Source organism: Pagrus major, chromosome 4 (assembly GCF_040436345.1).
Source record: "Pagrus major chromosome 4, Pma_NU_1.0".
Taxonomy (NCBI): domain Eukaryota; kingdom Metazoa; phylum Chordata; class Actinopteri; order Spariformes; family Sparidae; genus Pagrus; species Pagrus major.
In genome coordinates, this window is record NC_133218.1 from 22530043 (window position 1) to 22539121 (window position 9079).

At 39.6% G+C, this 9079-nt stretch overlaps 1 protein-coding gene across 1 annotated transcript in view; it reads left to right on the forward strand.

The window, feature by feature from the left end:
* sox6 (SRY-box transcription factor 6) overlaps positions 1–8844 on the forward strand; it is a 137629-nt gene extending 128785 nt beyond the window's left edge. The window contains exons 15-17 of the mRNA XM_073464063.1: positions 443–616; positions 2001–2217; positions 3464–8844. Coding sequence (XP_073320164.1) covers positions 443–616; positions 2001–2217; positions 3464–3770 — 698 coding nt within the window. The 3' untranslated portion in view covers positions 3771–8844. The remainder of the gene's footprint in view (positions 1–442; positions 617–2000; positions 2218–3463) is intronic.
* The last annotated feature ends 235 nt before the right edge of the window (positions 8845–9079 follow it).

The following is a 9079-nucleotide window of genomic DNA, read 5'->3' on the forward strand; positions in this document are numbered from 1 at the left end:
ACACTATGAATGTCAAATTGAAATGTATGTGGCTGAGTAAAGACGTGTGAAAACTTGCAGACAAAATATTTAACTGCTACCAAAGTCCAAGGTCCTCTTCCTCTTCTGGTTTTGGAAAGACCTGAGAATACATTGTCGAGCATTAAACTGACATTGTATTCGCTTTTATAGCACATAAAATAAAAGCCTGTCAAGTCAGGTTTTCCACTCAATGGAAAGTCTACCTCCCCAGGAGGGTCTGTGGCCCTGCACTCATCTGAAACAATGTTCATGATGATGATAGCAGCGATGACAGTAAATGAAGGAGAGTTTGAACACGGCTCGTCATTTAATCAATGTCTTGCCTCACTCTCTCTTCTTGTTCCTGCTCTGGCCATTGCAGGGTCCAAGGAAATAAATGGCTCTACAGATAAACCCCAACCCTATTATTGTTGGCCAACAGGAGGCGCTGGATCTACTGAGGCACGAGTCTTCAGGGAAGCCCGAGGAAGGAACAACAACGAGCCCCACATTAAAAGGCCAATGAACGCATTCATGGTGTGGGCCAAGGACGAGCGGCGCAAGATCCTCCAGGCCTTCCCTGACATGCACAACTCCAACATAAGCAAGATTTTGGGTAAGACCTTTGAAATCAAATGTAAGTCACTGTATGAAATATTTAAAGGTATCGTCTCCCTAGACAATTTAACTACTTTTGTAAAGCCACTGTAAGTACTTTGTCAAATACATTGCTATCACTTGTATCTGCACTTAAGTCGTTGGCAAACAAAATTAACAGTACATTTAGATATGGCTTTATTGCTCTTAAATAAGTATAGTTGATCTGAAAAAAATAGCTTATATCTAAAGGAGGAGGGTGTGTTATCTCATAGGCCACTGTGTATCGGGTCACCTCAGCATACAGATGGATTTACGGCCCATCACTACCATAAGTGTTTGTCATGAAAAATGACAGAGGCTAAATGGGTCTTGTCCCCTCAGCATTGGAGTCCATACATCAGAGCTGTTAAAAGTGCTGTCATCCAGTGCCTAGTAGGACACTTCACAGAGCTGCAGTATTTACTACACTAGCTTGTTGTTCCTTGCTGTTTGACATCGAAGCATGTTTCTCGTCTCAGATAATGTCCATATTCAGGGCTATCAATGGGTCGGTGCGGAAAAGGTGATGGAACATGATTTTTTGCTAGAAAATCAGTTTTAAAGAAAGTAATTTGACCGTGAATTTTACATGACTTACTGGTTCCTATATAGCTATGGTAATCAAGAACTGGTTCCAGGTGAGAACCAGCTCCAAATTGTGTATCTGTATCACATGATATTTTTTGGAGCTTATCAATTCCTTTTATTGATGCTGGCATGTTTTTCTGACAGTTGTGCATTGCAAAAGAATGACGTCAAACACATTTTTCTATACTGCTACACACTTTCAACAAAGAGGAGTCGTGGCTGAGAAGAAGAAACAGTCCAAAGCGTGGCTTCATTTCACAGAGAAAGATGACAACAGTGCTAGGTGTAATGTCTGTAAAAAGATACATTCGAATAAAGGTGGATAAAGCAGCAATATGCCGATTCTCTGTATTTGACATTGTATGCAGTGTCACTAGGGAAGGGATTCCAGAACCAGTTCCAGTTAAGAACCGGTTCCAAATTACACAGCCATTAAACAGTGGAGCTTTTGCACACCTGAAGTATATTCAAGCTTTTTTTTACTACTATACCTATACACTGTTCAGACTCAGGGATAATAAAACAGTTGCATTAATGCTGAAAACCTATGTAGGCCTACTTTTTCCACACAGAAAATTCATCAGGAATCATTCAGGAATGATAATATTGACCAATTTTGGTATCGGTAATATCTTATCAATTCCCATCCGAACTCTTGTAACGGAAAGTTGAGTGGAAAGCCCCTGCTAACTCAATTACTCATGTTCACTATCAGTTAAAACAGCTTTGTTCCTGTTTGTGATACTGAAATCTGAATCTCCTGTGTTGTGTAGGTTCTCGGTGGAAGTCTATGTCGAACCAGGACAAGCAGCCATACTACGAGGAACAGGCCCGTCTGAGTAAGCTCCACCTAGAGAAGTACCCAAACTACAAATACAAGCCTCGGCCTAAGAGGACCTGCATTATCGACGGAAAAAAACTCCGCATTGGAGAGTACAAGCAGATGATGCGCTCACGGCGACAAGAGATGAGGCAGTTCTTCACTGTGGGGTAGGTACGCAGTCACAAATACGACAAACACTCTGATGGTGCAGACACACTAGATCCGGACTAGAAAGACATCAAGTCGATGGATCCTGTTCATTGGATCTCACTGGTTGATTGATGCTCATTGGAGAGCAGGCGATCTGGTCATATGCTACATTAAGGATAGGCAAGAGCAAGTTGACTATACAGTAGCTGCTATAATTATGACTCAACCTCTAGTTTATGAAAATGAGGACATCCAGCAGCAGCTAGCTCACAAAAATAAGATCAAAATGTCAATCTAGGCTGTGCTGATCAAATATGAATCATATTTCGGTGTACTTTAGCTTTAAAGTGAGAAAGTTTGTTACCTGGCCGCTATGTTAAAAACGGATAAGCCAAAGCCAAGCAACGCCCATCTAGCAGTTACATCACCCAAAAGCTGCAGCTCCAAGTGGTGCGTAGCATCCAGATGCATCCTCGCCAGATTCTGTGTGTCTGCACCATAACACACAGACAATCATACCAACTGGACTGTAGCGTTTAGCCTCCTCAGAGCTTGTTCTCAATAAAATGTAAGCACCATTTCCCAAAGCGAGCGTTGAGTTAACCTCTACTGTATTGGTTTTAAGACAAGAGCCTGACATGCACATTAAAATAGAGTGTTTTTCAATAGCTGTAATTTTAAAATTTTAGACAATAGCAGTGTGCAAATGGAGCCTGAAGTGCAGACATTATTACAGGATATAAGCTGTAGGTATAGACTTACAGAAGCCTGGAGGGCGGCAGTCTGAAGCTTAACGCTTTAATTTACTGTGTGTGGTTAGCAGGAGAACCCTTCTCCAGGTGTTCCCATGTCAGTCATAAGCTTCAGCGGCTGGAGTATCAATCATCCAGCGCTACAGCAGACAAGAGCAGCACTAACCACGTATTGGTTTTATGTCACCAATAAACTGGGTAGTGTTTCTGAACAGCTCAAGACGGGAGCTGTCAGGAGTACCTCTCTTTTCCCAAATCATTTTCACAGAGCTGCTGGCTCAAAGCTGCTGTGGGAAACCCCTAACCCAACCATCTCAGTTTGAGCACTGTGGAAAAAAAAGAAAAACTTTAAACACCTTTCACAGTACTCCCTCCTTCAGCAACACTTTCAGCCTCCTTTCCATTTGATCTTTTATTGTTTCTGAAGGTCAAGTTTGTATCAAAAGTAAGTCAAAAGAGAGAAGTGTGGTTAAATTTAATTTTCTAATTTATCTCTTTCTCCAACATCCAGGCAGCCGCCACAGCTTCCCATCACCACCAGCGCCAGTATGGTCTACCCTGGGGCCATCACCATGGCGACCACAACACCCTCACCTCAGATGACATCCGAGTGCTCAAGTGCCTCAGCGAGTCCGGAGCCATCCATTCCTGTCATCCAGAGCACCTACAACATGAAGCTAGAGCCCAGCACCATGGCAAACAACAGCGCGCCGGTCAACGGTGAGGACGAGATGGACATGTACGAGGATTTTGAGGACGAGCCCAAATCAGACTATAGTAGTGAAAATGACACACAAGAGCCGGTCAGCGCCAACTGAGACCTCTTTAATCGAAGAGGCCGATGCAGACACAACACTCATACAGGAGGATGCCCAGAGGGCTGGTCTGACCTGATCTGAGGGAGCTAAAGAGCAAAAGAAAAACAACACCACAAAGGTTTTAAAATTCAAAAAAAAAAAAAAATAACTGATGTATCATTTAGGAGCCAGCATGCAGATGTGGCTTCATCTGAATCAAAAGCTATTTGGTCTTAAGTGTTTCTTCAAGTGTGTGAAGCAGTTTGGTTGTGGTAATTTAGATATTTTTTTCATGTCATTGTTTATTTTTTCGTTGTGATCATGGACATTTACACAATTAGGTCATTGCCTAGAACTAAAGACGGAACTTGAAATTGCATATTTGATATGAACCTATAATTCTTACAGTCATTTACCTTGTTTTTCCTCTTCAATTAGGTGATTTTGATATATTGCATAACTGTTCAAGATGGGAATATTATTCTCACTCAGGTATAGTGTGCCAGCCAACAGCTTGTGAATGTTTTTAATCAAGAATCAATTGTTACCAGAACAAAATATCTCAAAATTCATACGGAGTGATTCCAACTTATTACAGAGGGAAATTACATATTATTATTATTATTATTATTATTATTATTATTATTTGTTTATGTTGCTATTGTTATTACACAAACTGCACAATTTAGTGCAGAAGTGCCAAACATTTCAAGTTGTTTCTAAAAAAAAGTCTTTTGGGAGAGGCTTCGTGAGTCCTGGACAATCTCTTGATCTCTTAATACAGCTTCATTATCCAGTCTTTTTTTAATTTAGCCTAACAGAATAAACAAATGAAACTCAGGAACTTGGAGGCAGCAGGCTCTGCAGGAGGTTACAGTGTGTGACATCTTTGGGTGGTAGCATGCAATGCTAGCTGTTCTCCAGGGAGCCCAATGCAGTGATCATCAATGAAACTGGCCAGCCCTTTCACTTCCTCATCCCAGTCCACACAGAGCACTGTGGCATCCTCAACTCTTCTACAGCTCTGCAACCGTTTCTGACTCACCAAGTTCTTAATCAGAGTGATTGTAATCAGGCCAGAATGCTAAAAGGCCAAAGGCCTCCAATCTGTGGGATTGGAACAGCAGCGAAAGGCAGCTTTGGGGGCATTACAATCTCAAATTGATGTTGTACAATGTTCAGCTACAGTGCGTTCTGTTAAACGCCTTAACCCCTATTTGGACGGCAAGTTTAAAGTCTTACGTCTTAGAACTTTTTTTTTTTTTCAATCTTAATTCTTTTTAGACATTGTAAATCTTAAATTGACACTAAGAAGTCTTAAAGCAGAGCACGGACATCGGGCTGATGCAATGACTTGATTACTGCCGTAGTCTTAAGCAGAGTGACAGTTTATGAGGACATTTATAAACTGAGAGAGAGGCTAAAATCATATGTTTGTTTCTTAAATTACCTCGTCATATACACACGACAGGAGTAACTTAAAACACTGATTTTTGCATTAGTGCACTTATACAAATCTTATTCTGTCACCCTTGAGCCTTATGTTGTTATTTTTAGTAATCTTTATCAGCTTTTGGAATGCACTTAACTCTTGCATTTAAAACAGGACAACATGCAATGACTCAGAAACAAGGGGCACAAAGCCTCTATCCTGATTTCAGCTGAAAAGCTGACAAGCAGTGACCTTCTGGAGAGTGCAGCTAGATAAAGCAAGGCCTTGATGTTAGGACTGAGATCCTCTTTGCAGGGCAGAAGGTCTAAGTGGCTCCCCTCCCTGCCATGCCCTGCTCTGACCCCTGCCCGTGGCAACCTCAGCACCCAGGGGGCGCCATCTGGCTCAGAGTAGGAGAAAACACTAGGGAAGGATGAGGAAACAATAAAAATGGGGTGTGTGTCCCTCATTGTGCTCTCCATCAAAGTGCTGGTAGTAAGGCCTCAACAGGGCTCCCACCCTGGCCCAATCACCAGGCACTGGCGAGCAGATGGAACAAGTACATCAAGCTGTGGGGGATTATTAAAATGACTGACGACTGGGTATCATCTGAAATACAGCATTATTAATGCATGAGTCCAGCTATTCCCCTCCCTTGCCCTTGAACCTGTCCATTTCAGAAGAGAGCACAGAGCTTTTTGAAGGATCTGAATGGCTGGTTACTGGCTTTAACTGGTCAAGATCCACCCACTGCTGGTCACTGCATTTTTCTCCTCGCTCGAATTGGTACAGACAGCTCTTTATATCTCTTAAGCACTCATATCTTCTGTACTCTATTTGTCTTATTGTCAGCGCTGGCTTGCATTGTTTCTACTTTTTGGAAGCATTTATATTCAGTCTTTAAGGTTTTTTAACCACCTCATTAATAATTCCCATTTTACTTTTTTCCATCACATCTTTTCGACATTGTTCTCATTTTGAGGTACAAGACATTTTAAAGGATGCTCTCCTACGAACAACCCAAGTGGATTTCCCTCCAAGTCGACCTGTTTTGGTATTTTTAAGCTGTTTGCTCCTGTTTGTTGGTGGTTAGATTGATTTGTATGTGACTGTAAATATTTTCATGACCACGCCACACTGCTTAGGTCGGCTGGTAGTCAAAAAGGACTCTTCACGGAACTGAAACTTGACTGTGCTTATACGGCGAAAAAAAAACACAAAAAAATGAGAAAGGACAAAAAACGACAAGAACTCACGAGGAGACAATGTTTCATAAGTGTTATAAGCACTGGATATAAATTGTATTTTTTATCAATTCTGATTAATGTGAAGCTGTTTGAGGAAAAACACCCTGAATGAACAAAATTCCCCAGTTGGACTCAAGTGGGTTTGCTCTCACAGTTGCCAGATTTGAGTCTTTTTTTTTTTTTGTCTACTTATTTTGTTTATTTATGCAAAGACACATGTGATGAATGAACACTTTGTTTAAGCTTCAGGGCTGCCTAGGGGAGAGACTCAGCACAAGAAAGTGAGCAGAAAATTCAACAGCAGGCTCGTTTAGCCGTCAAACACCAGACTTCAGACTTCAGTGCATTGTATATTGTATTCGAAACTGTAGAGTATCGACATATTGTATTTATTATTAGCCACTGCTGGCTCTAAAATTGTCAGTAAAACAACAACACGGACAATCAGAGGAAGAGAAAAAAACATACATGTTTGATGAATTGGGAGCTCAAAATGGTTTTTAGTGAATTCACCATCTCATTTAGATTTTATTGTAAATATAACATAGTATATATATTTTTGTTCATTAGTGAAGTATAAGTTATGTATTTGGCTGTTCTATGTCATTTTCCTTTTCATGTTTTTATTTTTATACAACGTGGTTTCATGTTTTTAAAACCTGACAAGTCACTGTACCTCATGTAGATGCTGAGTTTTTCTGCTTATTGGAAGAGAGCAGTATTGAACCTGAGACAGAGAGAGAAGCACCTCACTTGCTTATGTATTGATAATCTTCCCTGGACTATTCAAACAACCAATCGAAACAAAAGCTGTACTCATTCGACTGATATGGTACTCGTTGAAACAACAAGCACTTGATGTAAAAGAATTTATCGATAATTTGTTTCCAATCATGATACAATCTAAGTGGTATGCTGTATATCCTCACTTGTGTTTTGTGTTTATTACAGCACTCATAGTATGTGTCAGATTTATTATGAGGAGCTGATATCAAACCTTAAAAAAAATCTGCATGCATTTGGCTTGCATTTACATCATCATAATAAACACAACTGTTTGTTTGATTGTTTCAAACACAAGTGATGTTTTTAGACTTTCTTTTCTAAAAAGGTGGGAGCGTGCAAATATTTATTTGTGTTAATGTGGCAAAATGCACACACGTTGTGCGTTCTTAATTAATACTCTCCACGTCAACTTTTTGTGCGTTGCTGATTTTTTTTTTAAGTGTTCATGACTATCCAGCCATCTGCAAATGTAGCCCTCACAGTTGTTTTCTCTTAATTCACATGCAAATGGTTTGAATTAACAACCGAAGACAAAAGGCTTGTATGCTGTTTCAACATTACTTACTGTAATTTCATTTTTTTTTTCTGTCTGTTGTGATGTAAATGGTGGGAATGTTCTCTGTGTTAATTTAATCAGCACAATTCACTGACATGCTGGACTGACATGCTAGCTGCTGTTCAGAAGTGTAAGATTTGTTGTTCAGGGCAACAATTATAGTTGTCTTTGGTACTTTTGCTTTTTAGAGTTGTCTCTCAAGCAACACTGTGTGTGGCTCTTCTATCACTGGAGCCATCGTTTTGAAATTGCTGGCAGCCTGATACGAATTTCTGCGTAGATTTTTTATTTTTTTTTCCTTCCTGGCAGGTACCTAGGCCCATGGCAAGTATTGTTTGGGTGTTATTAGAGAAAATGAAATACATAGTGTCTGTTGCTGCTTTAAAAAAAAAAAAAGTTTATGTCTGAATATGTAAATAGTTTATCATAATATCTTGTACAGTCCAATGTAAAGTTTTTAATTCAACTTAAAAAAAAATGTTGCCATCACATTTGTGTTCACATTCTTCTTTATACAGTACAAAAAGATCAATTATTTGCTAGGGGTATTATTGCTAAAAAGAAAAAAATGAAAATGTTGCTAATTTTTTTTTTTTTTTAAATGTTTGTTTTGTTTTGCTTGGCTTCAAAGTGTACACCAGCAAGTCTTTGGTTTCCATGTGCAGTATTGACGTGAGGTAAACTTAAGGTGAATAATTTTACAGTGGTGTGTGTGGAGAGCGATCTCCTCGGCTTCGGTAGTATTAATACAATATATCAAGTAAAAACAAAACCAATGAGTGACACATTTGGTTGCACCTAGGCACCATAGAAATGTGTATACTGTATATGATTAAATTATCCCCACAGGATCAATTCAGGCATATTATAACGTAACACCATTTTCTGTATGTCTCAGTCCATTGTAACAATGCAACAGTGGGATGAATAACTGCCTGTTTAAGCTCATTTACCTCAAGAATTTCCTCCTTTTCTGTAAAAGAGACAGAAATTGTGTTACAGAAATCTTCTCCCATCACTCCATCTTTTGTACTGCTGTTGACACTTACAAATTAAAGAGACATTTTGTTTTAAGATTTGAGTAAGTATTTTTAATGTTGAGGCATTCATCACATTATTTCCTCTTGTTTAGGCCGTTTGTCTGCAGTTGAAGAAAACCGAAGGGTTAGAAAGTGTGAATTACATAGTGTCGATTGTTTACCCATCGCATACATGGAACTGCACAGCGAGGAAAAAGTTTAGCAGTTTTAAAACTCTCATGAGAATATCATATGCCCCGGTATACTGCATCTCTCTTTTAGCTTTCAGA